We start from the raw sequence: 16,851 nt of genomic DNA on the forward strand, positions 1-16,851 counted from the left end.
CATTCTAGTGTATTTTCCATTTCATTTATTGTATTGTTCATCTGTTTGTTTGTTCTTTAGTTCTTCAACGTCTTTGTTAAACATTTCTTGTATCTTCTCATTTGTGCCTTCATTCTTTTTCCAAGATCTTGGATTATCTTTACAGTATGTTCCCTACATATGAACGAGTTTCATTCTAAGAGCACATTTGTAAGTCCAATTTGTTCGTAAGTCCAACAATGTTAGCCTAGGTAACCAACTAACACAATCGGCTATATAGTACTATACTGTAATAGGTTTATAATACTTTTCACACAAATAATCCATAAAAAAACAAACACAAAAAATAAAGAAAACATTTTTAATCTTACAGTACAGTACCTTGAAAAGTACAGTAGTACAGTACAACAGCTGGCATACAGAGGCTGGCATCGAGTGAACTGGCAAGAAAAGTTACTGACTGGAGGAGGGAGAGGAGGTGGGAAGTGGTAGAGCTGAAGGATCATCAGCAATAGGAGATGGAGGGCAAGCTGAAATTTCAATCATGCCTGACATTGATTGCACAGGTTCTGGTTCCTTCCTGGATTCAATTCTATCTAACTTCTTGTAAAAACCAGCCAGTGATGTCTGAGTAGTAGCTCTTTTTTTCTCATCATAGATGACACGGTAGCACTGGATTGCATTCTAAACGGCTGCTGCACCCTTCATGTACCATTCTATATTTGGGTCCTGTGCCTCAAAAACTAACAGTGCCTCCTCAAATAAATTCCCTTACCATTTCCTGTGCTGTGAATCTCTTCAGTTCTTCAGTTACTTCTTCCTTCTGTCTCTCTTCATCCTTTCTCTGGGCCTCTAAATCCATCAGGTCTTCATTAGTAAGCTACACAAAGTAAGGACACAAAAGCACAACCACTTGTAGAGGAGGCACACATGTGACAATGTACACCAGACACATGAGCTAACATATGTGATTAGACATGAGAAAGGACGTTCTCATTTTTGAAAGTTCGCAACTTGAAGGTTCATATGTAGGGGACTTACTGTACTATCATGACTCTGAATTCATTTTCGGGTAGATCACCTATCTCCACTTTACTTAGTTGTTCTTCTGGGGTTTTATCTTGTTCTTTCACCTGGGACATATTTCTCTGCCATCTCATTATGTCTAACTTTCTGTGATTGCAGTCTCCACTCCACAGGCTGCAGGGTTGCAGTTCTTCTTGCTTCTGCTGTCCGCCCCCTGGTGGATGAGGCCATCTAAGAGGCTTGTGCAGGCTTCCTGGAGGGAGGGACTGGTTCCTGCGCACTGGTGTGTGGAGCTGGGTCTTGTCCCTCTGGTGGGAAGGTCTGTGTCAGAGGATGTGTTTATTGGGCAGCTGTGTGTTCAGGAAGACTTTAGGCAGCCTGTCTGCTGATGGGTGGAGCTATGTCCCCACCCTGTTGGCTGTTTGGCCTGAGGCATCTCAGCATTGGAGCCTACAGGCTGCTGGATGGGACCAGGTCTTGGTGAGAAAATGGCGGCCTCCAAGAGGGCTCACGCTAATGAGTACTCTCCAGAACTACCTCTGCCAGTGTCCTTGTCCCCATGGTGAGTCACAGCTGCCCCCCACCTCTGCAGGAGACCCTCCAATACTAGCAGGTAACTCTGGCCCAGTCTCTTATGAGGTCATCACTTTTCTCCCTGGGTCTTGGTGCACACAAGACCCTGTGTGTGTCCTCCAGGATTGGAGTTTCTGTTTCCACCAATCCTGTGGAATTCCTGTGGTCAAACCCTGCTGGACTTCAAAGCCAGATTCTCTGGGGCTCCTCCTCCTGTTGCCAGAGCCCCAGGCTCAGAACCCTGATGTGGGGCTCAGGACTTTCACTCCTGTGGGAGAACTTCTGTGGTATAATTATTTTCCAGTTTGTGGGTTGTCTACCGGAATGTATGGAATTTGATTTTATCATGATTGCATCCCTCCTATCATCTCATGGCTTCCTCTTTGTCTTTGGATGTAGGGTATCTTTCTTGGTAGGTTCCAGCATTTTTTGGGCAATGGTTGTTCAGCAGTTAGTTGTGATTTTGGTGTTTCTGTAAGAAGAGGTAAGCTCACATCCTTCTACTCTGCCATCTTGTGTCCCAGGCAAAGAATAAATTAAATTCAAGATACAACCATGTAAAGTACAGTTTAAATCCTTAGAAAAGATATTAATGTTACCCATTAGGGTGCAATTATTTTGTCTCAGCTGATGTGATTATAAGAACTGGAAAGGCCAAACAGACTTCTATGCATTATGACCTGTACACTTCACTAGTGAGATGGAATTCAAGATAATCCCTCAGAAGATATTGATTCTTATTTTACAGATAATTCTAACCATGAGTTGTCTTGTTTGTCAGGTCAAAGCTACAAGAGAGAAGGGAAATACTGCTGGCTACAGATGCAGTGACAAGAGGCATAATAATGAATAACATAGGGAGGAGACATTAAAAATGTGTTACAGTACTTGAGCAGTAATTAAGTTGCTTATAATGAGAATGAGCAATAAGAGAAGGTTATGTCATTATGCATTGTTTAAGAAATAAGATGAATATAATAAATTTTAGAAATATTTTCATCAAAACACAAAGTAAAAAGTAAAAGAAGGATTTCTTCACCTGTGTAAATTTCAGTTCCTCAAAATTCTGATTATATGAAAGTGCCTGGTAAATGAAGCTTTGCTGTATATACACGATCACCACCACTGTGTGAAATTCCGCTAAAGCTCTCAGCACCTGGCAAGAGCTGTGTGCCAGAGCTGAGGCATCACAGCACAGAGAGAATGAAGAGTAGGTCATTGTGATAAAGGCTTGATCAGAGTTGAGAGTCAGAATCAAGTTAAGAATGGGACCCTCACATTGCAGTGTTTATCTACACCTCTGTCTTGCACTAGTGTAGGGGTGGAAAGCCAGACAAAGCCCTTTGCACTGGAGGACCAGAATTTTGTTTTCCTGGCTTTTTACTGGCTTCTTAGTATGAGAATGACCTTATAAAGGAAGAATAAAAGAAGAGGAAAAGGATAACCCTGGAGTCTTAACCTTTTCTAAAGAATATTTTCATCTCATTTATAGAAACAGAGGGGAGAAAAAGAGTAGCCAATAAAATTTTCTGGAATGAATAAGCGGTTAAGTGAATGAATAAATGAAGTGAGACAAAGGTTAATATGAATCACCTTCCCTGTTTTTACAGATTTCTAAACTCTCAAGTGAGCATTCATGGCAAGCTTTCCAATCACATCGTTTCTGGAAGAATACTGGTCAAATCCAGTGTGAAAGACTTCATGGAAATAGCCAACACTTTGAAGATGGTAGCACTGTGTAGAACATTGACGTGGTCATTTTTGCCACAGGATATACCTTCTCATTTCTTTTCTTCAATGATATGTGAATATCACTGATGACCAAGTATCTTTATATCTTTGTGTATTTCCACTTCATTTGGAAAAGTTAACTTTGGCTTTCATTGGTTTAATCCAGCCAGTGGTAACACCAACAATGGAACCCCACAGTCACTGGGCCGGATGTGTATTTAAAGGTAAGAGAATGTTGCTGAATGAGTTCCCATTGTTTCTCTGCTACTGCTAGGTACACTGAACCAGAGGAGTATTAAAATCAAGCCAGTTTAAATTAAAGGACTGGACAATTACAACCAACATTACTATTCACTCATTTCTTTCTTTTAAAATAAATCCATCTTCCAGTCAGATTTTATTTAGCTTAAAGGCCATAACAAGGCCAGATTTTTTGTTGTGTTAGCTTCTGCTGTATAACAAAGTGAATCAGTTATACATATATCCCCATATCTCTTCCCTCTTGCATCTCCCTCCCTCCCACCCTCCCTATCCCACCCCTCCAGGTGGTCACAAAGCACCAAGCTGATCTCCCTGTGCTATGCAGCTGCTTCCCACTAGATATCTATTTTACATTTGGTAGTGTATATATGTCCATGCTACTCTCACTTCGTTTTGGAGAATTTAGAAATGTCTGAAAAAGAAAAGTAGGAGAAATCCATTTATAACAGGTTTATAAATGTGGAAGACTTTCCCATCTTTTTCTTTTTTAAGTGATTCTGCTTCGCAATATAGGAATAAAAACTCCCATCTCTGTTGCTAACAGGTAAAAGTCAGGTATGTATTTTCTTTATAGGGGTTCTCTCTGAGATCCTTTTAATCAGCTTTGGAGAAGCTCAGCACCAGAATCCCACTTTTTTAATTTCCTGGAACCATACTCTGTCTTTCCCTGGACCCTTCTTTATACTATATTTCCTTTCATAGGACTGAACAGGTTGCCCTTCTCTGAGGACATGATGGTTGATATTGTCTGGAGAAGACATTATCTTCTTTGTGGGAAAAGGTGGGGCCCTCCACCAGCGGGCAATTACTGAAAGCAGGGTCTATGGGCTTAAGGGAGTGGGGTCTAAAAAGGCAAAATCGATGAGTCAGATTTTAGACATAACTTCTAAAACCAGGGAGGCAGCTTCCAGGAATATTCAGAGAAAAGATTGAAAGCTCCTTAAGTAGGCACTTATTCTGTCCTTGGCTTTAATATTCAAGTACAATTTGATTATCCTACAGGCTAAGAGAAAATATTTCATAATGTAGAAATGATAGAAGCAAAGCAGAAATTCACTGATGAAAAATGTCAGAGTGCTTACTATGTGCCAGAAACTTTGCTAGTCAGATGCTAGTCAAGGTATCAATAACATCACACCCAACAACAAAGAGCTCGCACCTGATGGTAATTAAATGCTTCCCAACTGAGAGAATGAATCTTCACATAAGCTAAGACCACATATGTGTCCTAAGAGACAGTCTGAAGGTGGAGGAATAATGTTAATGCTCTGATCAGGAAAAGACCTAAGGCAACTAGAATAGTTTCTAGACTCCTTTTTGCCATCTTTTAGGAGACTTTCACATAGGTCCATTTTTAGGTTTAGTAACGAAGTATAATGACCTTAACACTTAGAACAGGAGAAGAATAAAGCCAAATTCAACCTTTTGTAGCCAGATTCTCCAAACGTATCCTTAGATAATTGCAGTGAATTGTTAAGTAAATGTCTACTCCATACCTAAATATTTGCTGAGACCTCTGTAGACTGTAAAAAAGACTATAAGATCTGATCACTGCCCACAGACAGCTTACAGCACAAGACTCCATGTGCACAGACCGCACCCAGACAGTATACAAAGTAGAGACAAGCAATGGTAAGAGCAATTAGGTAGGGCAAGGGTGGCTGGCTGGGGAGAATTCAAGTGGTCAGAAGGGGAGGACTTGAGCTTTGCTTTGAAAATAACAGTTGTTTATGCAAAAGGGAAGGAAAGAGGCTGAGCCTCCCAAGATGAAGTGTGACCCCAGAAACTGCAAAGTCAGTAATGGTTTCTCTTCCCTCTGCACAGCCAGTGAGAGCCATGTGGTTTGTTTATAGGTATACTCAGAATCTTTAGCAGAGGCTTCAGGACGATTATAACAACTCCATGGACAGAGTTGCTCCTCTGGCAGGAATGAAACCCAGTTTGCTGTCTCTCTTATCCACTGATCCCAAACTAGCAGTGGACGGTGTCTTTGGACTATATACCCCAGTACCACCAGCAGGGACTGGGGAAATGGGATGGAGTGCAAAGAACCATTCTGATACAGAGTGAGTGGATTCTCAAACCCATAAGGACCCTCGGAGGTACGTGAAGACATCTGCCAATCTCATAAACCAGCCTGGTTCCAGTTGCTCTGTGCCAGCCTGGCCATCTCAGTGTTCGTGATCACCTATTAACATGACAGAATAAAGCACAGGCTACAGGGACCCAAGTGTCCATCCACTTCCTAAGGCAATCCCTGCTGCCTTTGGATGGCTTAGTTCCCCTGGCCTGGCTTGCTCCCAGAAAGGCATTTACTCATCATAGATCACTGAGACAGAAGGTTTGCCTGGTTGTCATTGTCTTTCTCTATCATTGTCTATTAAGTGCTCACGTGTGCACGTGGCACTGTAACCAGCAACGGTAAGATCCCACACTGGTTGAGCATCAGTTAAACGACAAGCCCATTGTGGAATTTTATTTGAATTGTATCTCCATTCAGTAAGAACATTTAGATAATGGTGCCTTGATTGTATGATCTCTATGTATTTATTCGTAACAGAGTGGAATTTAAAAGATACCCACTGCCCTTAGTGTATGGCAGGAGTCTTGTGTAATTTCAGTTGCCCAAGATTCAATGATATAAATATAAATAAATGAACATTTATTTTTCTACCATGTGCTAGCCACAGTTCTAGGTGCTTTACATGTGTTATCTGATAAACTTCATAACAGTATATACAAGGGAAGAATTTTAAATTCCTCTTGTGGAAGGTGTTAGCTAAGATTGCCCAAGATGATATATTATAATAAATGGTGGTTCAGCGTTTGAACCTGATACCAAAGACAGTGTTCTTTACTGTATATCACACTCCCTCTCATTCATTTTAAACTGCTACATAGTTTACATACTAGAATATTTAAAACCCTGCTAGTGTGATATGTATTCTCTTTATTGCCGATTGCCTGCTGAAGTAAGCAAATTGTTACATTGTACATAGGCAAAAGATGTATTTTTCTAACAACACATAAATATTTATAACAGAATGCTTTGCTGAAGTTTCTTTCTTCCATATAATTTACAAATTGCATATTACCATGATGTGAAGCCAAAAATATTTTCAAACTATATTTCCTAACATGAAAATGTTTATCATCTCAGTCCATTTTAAATGTTTGAATAAAAGAATGTACATTTTTTTTACATCTTTACTAGAGTATAATTGCTTTATAATGTTGTGCTAGTTTCTGCTGTATAACAAAGTGAATCAGCTATAGGTATACATATATCCCCATATCCCCTCCCTCTTGTATCTCCCTCCCACTCTCCCTATCCCACCCCTCCAGGCGGTCACAAAGCGCCAAGCTGATCTCCCTGTGCTATTCAGCTGCTTCCCACTAGCTATCTGTTTTACATTTGGTAGTGTACATATGTCCATGCCACTCTCTCACTTCATCCCAGTTTACCCTTCCCCCTCCCCGTGTCCTCAAGTCCATTCTCTACGTCTGTGCCTTTATTCCTGTCCTGCCCCTAGGTTCATCAGAACTTTTTTTAAAATTTCATATATATGTGTTAGCATACGGTATTTGATTTTCTGTTTCTGACTTACTTCACTCTGTATGACAGACTCCAGGTCCATCCACCTCACTACAAATAACTCAATCTCATTTCTTTTTATGACGGAGTAATATTCCGTTGTAAATATGTGCCACATCTTCTTTATCCAAGGAATGTGCATCTTAAAGAATCTCCAGTTAAAAAGCCTTTCTTTGAATGATTAATATGATATATATCATCAGCTCCCAATTTCTGGCTCACAAATGAAATCTGAGGTAATGATAGTGTAAAATGTGTATTAACGTTTATTTTCACGTTATAAAATATTTGAAAAGGCGTCTATAAATCCACCAATCTCATTGTGAGATTCGTTAGTGTTGTTCATCAAATATTTCTCATTCTCTCTCTCTGATCACATGGTAGGAATTAGCTTTCTTGCCCCCTTTGAAGTTTGGTATGATGATGTGATGTGCTTTGGCCAAATAAATGTAAGTAGATGTGAAATATTTCACTCCTGTGTAGAATCTTTAAGATATAGTGGCAACCACATCTTTCCTCTGCTGAGGTTGAAATAATTGAGGAAGCAGGTATACAGATGGAACCTTCCTCGGTCTGGGTCCCTGAGTGGTTACAGGGAGCAAAGTCTGATTTCATAGAATGAGGTTTGTTGAGTGACTGATAGGGAATGCATAATCTGTCTTATCCTGACTGATACATTGTTACATCAAGGGTTTCTATTTCTTCATGTTCCCATCACACTTTATCTACATAAATACACAGTTTTTACATGGACATAATCATATCTTCTTTGTCACTTTTCAAAATACTATATTGTAAACATTTTTCTCAGTTTTTTCATGAACATTGTATTTATCATTTTAATAGTTGACTAGGGACTTCCCTGATGGTGCAGTGGATAAGAATCTGCCCACCAACGCAGGAGACACAGGTTCCATCTCTGGTTCGGGAAGATCCACATGCTGCGGAGCAACTAAGCCTGTGCGCCACTACTACTGAGGCCGCATGCTTGCATGCCTAGAACCAGTGCTCCACAACAAGAGAAGCCACCACAAGGAGAAGCCCTCACACCGCAATGAAGAGTAGCTCCGCTCGCCGCGACAAGAGAAAGCCTGCGCACAGAAGACCTAACACAGCCAAAAATAAATAAAATTAAATCTTAAAAAAAGAAATGGTTGCATAATAGCCTACCATAGCAACATGCAATTATTTATTAACTACTTGTCTATTATTTAAGTTGTCTCTGTTATTTTATTTCTATCATGAATAATGCAACTAAAATTATCTTTGGACATGTAGCTTTTTTTTCTTCAAAATTATTTTCTTGGGATAAAGGAAAGAAATAATTGTTTTTCTTTCAAGTTTATGGTACAGTATTTTATAGTCAAGCTTACAGTACCATTATCTTAAAATTGGCATAAGAATTTTGGTAATAGTAACATTGAGAAAAGATTATTCTTTATTTTATCATCCTTTGAAATTATGACACCAATTGGTTCAAAGGATAATGTCCAGAATATTAAAAAGCTGTCTGAAAAGATATCCTGCTGAGATAAGATCAGGGCACCCTCTAAATCTGACATCCTGATAAAGTAAACAACTTGATCATAGAATTTTTTACTTACTGTAAATGACTTAAACTTATATGAGCATGTGTCCTAAAGACAGCTAAATTGTTTCTGTTGAGACTAAATTAGCAATCTTTCACCCTCATGCTGAACGAAAGCAATATTTCTATAGACTTTTTTTTATTGCTGGTAAACATCTTTACACTACATTAATCCTTAGGAAAACCAGACTGGTTACCCTGCTGAGAAGCAAAAAACTCGCTTTCTTCACTTTATACTGGTCATTTTGATGAATAAAGCAATTTTATTTCTTCTAATTCAGAGAATATATATCTGAGATTCTCTTCCACTTTTATACGCCCACTATTTTACATTTGTCTAATACTATTTTCCAAGGCACTCAAAATGCTTCTTAGATATTATCCCATAAATGCTTCATAAAATGATGAAGTCAGCACTTTACAGAAATATTTTCACCATCTAGAGCCACCATTTGTGAAATTTTTAACTACTGCTAAGGTTTTCTCTTCTTTCCTTCTCCTCTTCCCTCGTTCTCACCTTATGCATTATTTTGGTTTTCTCTTAATTTTCAGTGACTAAGAGATTAAAATCACCTCATCTAACACCCTGACAGTAAAGATGAGTGCTGCACAGAGAGACGTCAGGGGGCCCTTATTTCCCTAGTGCCCACTGATTTATGAGTGCCAGTTATAAGCCAGGCATCTACTGACACTACCTAATCAGCGCTTGCATACTGACTCCCCATGTGGGCACTCTCTCCAGACTGAGTGTCTAAGAGGTGCTCCTGGGCAATTCTGTGAGACCGTGGTTGGTCACATGGTCTTTTTAGCATTCGATTCTTACCTCTCAAATGGAACTAGTCACCCCTATTTTGCCATTCTAAAAGAGTGGCTGAGAAAATCAGATGAATAAAACATGCAAGAGTGCTTTGAAATTGTCTAGGTACATACATAACCACATTAATCTAATAAAATATAACTGATGCTATTATAAAACACTATCACTAAGGGAGAAACAAAAAGATTAAAAAAAATTTTTTTAAAGCTGATTTCTCCAGAGGAAAAAGCTTATGATATGTTATACCCTATTGTGGGAGAAGAGAATGTGGCAGAAAAAAAACATTGTTTTGAGAAATAGACATTTTACACTGACAGGCATTTTGCATTTATAAACATTGAGTTCTTTAGAGACCCAGTTCTAAATTAGTTTTCTGCCACCACCCCAGTTATTCTCACCAGCTGCCAGCAAACCTGAATTAAAATCTTGGGTTACTCCTTTCGTGACTTTGAGAATAATCACCCCATCACTCACAGACAATGGAGTCGGCTTCATTGTTAATGGGAGAATACTGAAAACACATTCCCAAAGATCAAAGGTGAAAGTTTACATTGAAAACATTTTTATAAATTAAAAATAAACCAACACCTGACAGCATCTATCTCCATAAACTAAAAACGACATTTTAAAAGGATATCATTAGCGAATCCAGGTACCATTTCTAAATCAAAAAGAACTTGATCATCATCAAATGTTAGTAGGAAAAAAAAGGAAAAGATGAGGTCATCATCACTGGTAGAAATGTAGAGATCAAGTCCTCTTTCATTGTACAGATGAGGACTCTGGGAAGGAGAAGGGGCTTGCCCTATGCTCCTGTGTATCCTGACCAGGCGCTGGCTTAACAGCGCCCTGATCAGGGTTTCTCCTCTTCTCTGCCCAGCCTTGCTCTGAGCCAACTTCCCACATTATCCTTCCCACTTCCTGCCCACCAAGCCACGCACACCTGAGCCTACCCCTCTTCTCCCTGAACCGCAGCTCTAAAATCACCAGTGAACTTCCAATTGCCACAGTGGATAGACATTTCAATCCTTCCTGTTTTTAGTCTCTCTTTGGCATTTGTCATATAATTGTTCCCTCATTCTTTAAACTCTCTTTCCCTTAGATTTTGGTGCTCTCACAGCCGCCTGCTTTCCTCTTACTTTCTTATCATACCTAGTTTACTTGTTTTTTTAGAGCTATTTTCCTCTGTCCACCATCAAATATTAGTGTTTATATATTAATTTTCACACTTGCATAGACTTCTTGCCACGCACTGCCCTAAGGGCTTGACAAATATTCATTCATTTAAATGTCATGACATACAGAGTGAAGTAAGTCAGAAGGAGAAGAACAAATACCGTATGCTAACACATATATATGGAATCTAAAAAAAAAATGGTTTTGAAGAACCTAGGGGCAGGACAGGAATAAAGATGCAGACATAGAGAATGGACTTGAGGACATGGGGAGGGGGAAGGGTAAGCTGGGACGAAGGGAGAGAGTAGCACTGACATGTATATACTACCAAATGTAAAATAGCTAGCTAGTGGGAAGCAGCCGCATAGCACAAGGAGATCAGCTCAGTGCTGTGTGACCACCTAGAGGGGTGCGAGGGAGATGCAAGAGGGAGGAGATGTGAGGATATATGTATACGTGTAGCGGATTCACTTTGTTATAAAGCAGAAACTAACACACCATTGTAAAGCAATTATACTCCAATAAAGATGATAAATAAATAAATGTCATGACAACCCTATAATGTAGGTACACATATAGTTGGGGGAGAGTGAGGTGTAGGAAGAATAAGTAACTTGCTGTGCTGCTTCCTACTATTCTATGCTAGCTCTGAGGTTATCAGAGCTCTCCCCTTGGTCCTCCTGGCTCCTGACTTCATCTATTCTCATGAGGTACTAGTAACATTTCCTGCCCTGGTCTCCATAAGATCTGCATCCCAAACCTATATGTTTAGACTCGACCCCTCTCCTGAGCTCTATGTTCCAACAGCACATTGGATATCAGAAACTGGATTTACCATGGGCAAAACAAATGTAATACAATCCAAACTGAATGCATTGTCTCTCCTCCCCAAACTTTCCCACCACCCACTCTTCCTGTCTTTTTACCTCTCTGGGCCTTGGTTTCCTCATCTGTATAATTAATGTGTTGAAGGAAATAACCTCCACAAACATCCTTACCTTAACATTGATTAATTCTCTAAACCTCTGTCCCTGCACTGCCTCCAGGTTTTATTTTCTCTCTTCCCTTTAAGTTTTCTTTATTCATTTACCAATTCTATAAGCAGTAATTGAGCATATTCTGTGAACCAAATACCAGGCAAGCACTGGTTGAATAAGAGAAGAAACATGCACTGGAGAGAGGGATATAAGTGAAGAAAGGCAGCTCATAGACTTCAACAGGGTGGACCGTTGTCCCATGTGTCCAAACAGAAGCCAAGAGGTGGGAGCATCACCACAGAGCCAGTTGCCAAACCAGAGGCCCACCAGTCAGCTTGATGCCTCTTTCTCCCTCACCAATCACTCCATCGGTCACTGAGTTCCGTATCTTGACCTCCTAAATGTCTGTCTTATCTGTAACCTCTGCCTATGCAGGTCCTTGTTTCACGATGGCTCACCTCCTTCAGTTCTGGCTAATCAGTTTTCCTTCCTTAATATTTTCTCCACTATTTACAGAGTAATCCTTCCAAAACCCAAGTCTGACCGTGGCACTGTCTTGTTTGAAATCCTTCAGTGATGTAGGGAAAGTCTTGTGAGTAGCAGACTCCTTCCCCATCAGGCCATGGAATCTGCCCCATCTTCTTTCAACCCCTTTGCTCTGCCCTCCAGGAAAGCCTTCAACACTTGTAGTTGCCTGCCTGCCTGGACTGCTGCTCCCTTCTGTGTCTGTGTACACACAGATTCTTCAGTCATTCTGCCTCTTATCTGGGTGATCAATTTCTATTTCTTCTTAGAAACTCAGCTCAGATAATACCCCTTTTGAGAAAACTTCTCTGTCCCCACCTCCCTTGGAGTCATAAATTTCTTCTTCTTGTGCCACTTCTCTTCTATAAGTGTCCTTCTGTTACTGCCTGCAACATTGTACACGTTGTAACATACACATTGTAGCTATTGCTTATTTGTTTCCCAGCGACAGCAGGGCATTCTCCAGGATGTGTACTGGGCTAGGTTAATCTCTGAGCAGCCAGAGATGCCTGGATAGCAACACATCATCAGCCTGAGATAAAGGTTTGCTGACTGGATGACGGAGAGGCACCATTTGGAAAAGTTGCAAAGGCAAGGACTGGAGTACGCTAGGACATCCGGACAAGAGTCCAAAATCTAAAGTCACAAAATGCAGTCAGTTTGGGCTACATCATGGGCATCAGGAGAAGGGAAAGCAGAAACCAGCTCCAGGATGTGAATGAGATGACAGCCACTCTCACATTCCAGAGCCCTTCTGCACTTCATGTCTTAACTCATCTCTGGGACAGAGGTGTGGGTTTGCCTCAAGAGACAGATCGGGTCCAGACGGACTCTGCACTCTTTGGACACATGTGCAGAGCAATGTGAACTGCCTTACCCCAATATTCCACTGCCATTTAGGGCCAGGGTTGGGAAATGAAATTCTGTTTATGCAGTGAGATAGTTCTGTGGAGGCAGAAGTTTGACTGACTCAGGTCCTTAAATATATAATTAGAGAAATAAACTTTCTGCAAATTGAGGGTGGTGCAAAGGCTTTGTATGTGTCAGAAGGGATAAGCAAAGTCTTAATTTGTTGTTCTGCAATTCTCATGCCGTCCCCAGGCCTCAGCCTAGAAAGGCGCACACAGGCTCATGTAGGCTCCTGGCAAATGCCCCAAATGCCTTGCACGCTATGGGCAATCAAAAGATGACCCTTGGGTGAACGAGGTAGAGAGTACTTTAGCCCACAATTATTTTGTTTGTTCACTTGTATGGGCATCAAGCCAGGAAGACAGGCTGACTCCACATGGAATGAAAGCCTTTTTTGAGAATGCAGCCTTATCTCCTCTGTATTTTTGTGGCAGAGATAGGATGAGCCTTTGCCATGACACCAGTAGTGCAGCTGCTAAACCAGTGCTCAGATATTAGAAAACTGCTAAGCTCAATAGCCTTCTCAGAGGGTCAGCTTCTAGATTTCCTGTGCATTATGCAGCCAGTCAAGTGATGAGTAAAACCCCAGCTCTATCCTCTGCCACCCTCCTTCCCATCTCCCACCTGTACCCAACACACACTCAAGGCTCTGGCCTCTATAGTGGTCACCCTGTTGAAGTGTATGAGCTGCTTTTCTTCACTTACGTTTCTCTCCCCCGTGCATGTTCTGAGGGCAGGGAACTTACCTTATTTAACCACATATTCCCAGTGCTCAGCCCAGGGTTTGACCCACAGAATATGCTTAATCATTGCTTGTAGAATTAACGAATGAATGAAAAAAGTTTAAAAAGGAGAGAGATCAAGAGTAAAACCTGGAGACAGCGCAGGGACAGAGGTTTAGAGAATTAAAGAATGTTAAAGTAAGAATGTTTATGGAAATTATTTAGTTCAACTTAATTGTACACATGAGGGCCATGGTAAGGAGCCTCACTTATTTTGGTGAAATGAAATGAAAATACACCTGTTGTAACAGGAATACTATCAGGCTACTAGGTAGGTGGTTTTCGAACAGGGGATTTTTACCCTCCAGGGAACATCTAATAATGTCTCTTTTTGGTTTTCATGACTGGTGGTGGGTGGTGCTACTGGCATCAAGTGGGTAGAAGACAGAAATGCTGCTAAGCATCCTGCAGTGCACAGGACAGCTCCCTCCCCACCCCATCAACAAAGAATCATTCAGTGCAATATGCCAATAGTGCCGAGGTTGGGAAACCCATACCGGGTCAACAAGATGAGCCTACTGGTGTTGGCTTCAGTCAAGTGTGATTGTCTTACCTTGTGCCTTTCTCTCCTTGCAACTCTTTCACGATCATCTACGATCTAGGGTCTGCAGTACATAGCCTACAGTGAACTCAGAGGCTGCTGCTCCCATGGTGATATAATAAATTGTGATTTTTGGACTCCATTATTAACTTAATTCATTTGGATTAATTTTATAGTCTATACAGAACCAGAGGGCTTTCATATAACATGATTGTTGGTTCCTAGTTTAGTGGTTAGTCCAATTACATGATATAGTTGCTTCTTCCTCTGCTGTCAAACAAGAAGCAAATGATGAAATGCTGGGACTTGTAGCTTCCATTTTCAAGGTTAGAGGAAATTATCAACAGACATGGGAAATATGTCCTCAGGACCATCTCACTGGGTGCAAAGATTGGGTTGTCATGAGATTCAAGAAATGTAGAATGGCAGATGCCAAGCTCTTACAAGTATTTTTGTGTATGCCAAGTTTTTGTAATAGGCTTGTATATTTCAGTGCTTTTTGCCACTGTCCTATTTGCTTTGCTACTTTTAGTCTTATATGTGCTAATTAGCTGTTTATGTGTTTGCCTCTTCCCCAGATCTCGGGTTCCTTGATGGCATGAGTTCCACATCTTATTCCCCCCGCTTGGCATGATGCCTGTGAAATACAGGCTCCTTGTGCTAAATAGTTATGATAAGAATAATCTGGATTCAGGCCCAGATTTAGAGTCCAAATTAAACTACTAATTAAAGGAAGAATAAGGATACAGCGTTTCAATTGTCAAGCTGAGGTCAGTTGGGATACAAGGAATGATGTCAAGAGTTAGTTTTGCTAAACCAAGGTCAAGCACACTCAAAGTCAGAGTTGGAAGCTGTCGAATAAGCACTCTAACTTAGGGTCACAGAGAAGTTGAGAGCAGTACCTTTATCAGAAAGGGGTTAGGAGCTTTAAACACCTGGCCACAAATGATAACATCTTCTATTCTTATTCACCCAGTTGCAAAGATTGACACCTGGTGCTCAATTTGCTTGCTTCTCCAGAGGGTTCTGACACTTTCAGTAAATCATCAAATACTATTGTATACCTGCTATGTCAGGCACCAATGATATAGTAATGAACAAAAGAGAGACCCTGCTCTCAAAAGAAGTTTACTCACACCGGACTTATATACCATATTTACAAATGTTATACTTGCTGAGGAAGCCCAGTTTGAGGGTGGAGATTAAGAAATGGGTAAAGTCTCCGAAGTCCTTTGCCCCTTTGTCACTGACTTTGCTTTCTAACTTGAAGGCTGATCTGAAAGTGGAACTTTGATTCTTCAATATTGTCTTTTCTATTCTCTGGAACTTTTAAAAAATAAGCACTATTATTAAATCTAATTGAAACTTTTGTTGCAAATATAGAATTATTGCTTGGAACATGTTAAAAATATTTATTGGTACTTTGTTTAGTTAAGTTTTGTTTTGTTTTAGTGGATGCTATAGGGATGTAAAATATATTTTTAACTTACTGCACTCTCAACTAATGTTTATGGTACAGCCCAGTATACTTATTTTCTCCCTCTGTCCTTTGTGCTATTCTTATATTTTATTTCTACATATATACTTTAATCTTTACAATATGCTGCTATTAATTGTACCCTCAGACATCTGTTATCTTTTTTTTTTGGTTGTCCATGGTCATATGATTATTTTTAATTGGAGTATAGTTGCTTTACACTGCTGTGCCAGTTTCTGCTGTACAGCAAAGTGAATGAGCCATACGTATACACCCAGGAATCTGCCGTCAATCTTATCTTTTTACCTTGAACACAATATGTCATTTTTCTCTGGTTACTTTTAAGATTTTTAATTTATTCCTTATTTTTCAGCAGTTTGATTATGATGTATCTAAGTGTGGTCTGATTTAAGTTTCTTCCAACTCGGGGTTCTTTGAGCTACTTGGATCTATTGGCTTACAATTGTTATGAAATTTGGAAAATTTCTGATCATTAATTCTTTACCTACTTTTTCTGTCGCTCTCTCTCTTCTCATTCTGGGACTCCAATTACATATTTAGATTGCTTGATATTTCCTCACAAGTCACTAATGCTCTGCTCATTTTTCCCTGCACTTTTTCCCCTCCCTGCCTCATTTAGGTAGTAGCTACTACTGTGTCTTCAAGAAATTCACAGATCTCTTTTTCTGCAGTATTTATTCTGTTATTAACTTCAAGCATGTATTTTTCATTTCACACATTGTATTTTGCACCTCTAGAAATACCATTTGTGTCTTTTTTAGGTCTTCTATTTCTCATATCTATGTTTTCCTCTACAGTTTTTGAGCATACATAACTTTGCTATGATAGCTGTTTTAATTTTTCTTTATATCATCTCTTTCATTTTTGGTAAAA

At 40.0% G+C, this 16,851-nt stretch overlaps 1 protein-coding gene across 1 annotated transcript in view; it reads left to right on the plus strand.

Moving 5' to 3' along the window:
- Positions 1-1,493: 1,493 nt before the first annotated feature.
- The window catches only part of LOC132427421 (flavin-containing monooxygenase 5-like), a 28,496-nt gene continuing 13,138 nt past the window's right edge, over positions 1,494-16,851 (plus strand). The window contains 1 exon segment of the mRNA XM_069540724.1: positions 1,494-1,567. Within this exon segment, the coding sequence (XP_069396825.1) occupies positions 1,494-1,567 (74 nt within the window).

Source organism: Delphinus delphis, chromosome 1, assembly GCF_949987515.2.
Source record: "Delphinus delphis chromosome 1, mDelDel1.2, whole genome shotgun sequence".
Classification (NCBI taxonomy): Eukaryota; Metazoa; Chordata; class Mammalia; order Artiodactyla; family Delphinidae; genus Delphinus; species Delphinus delphis.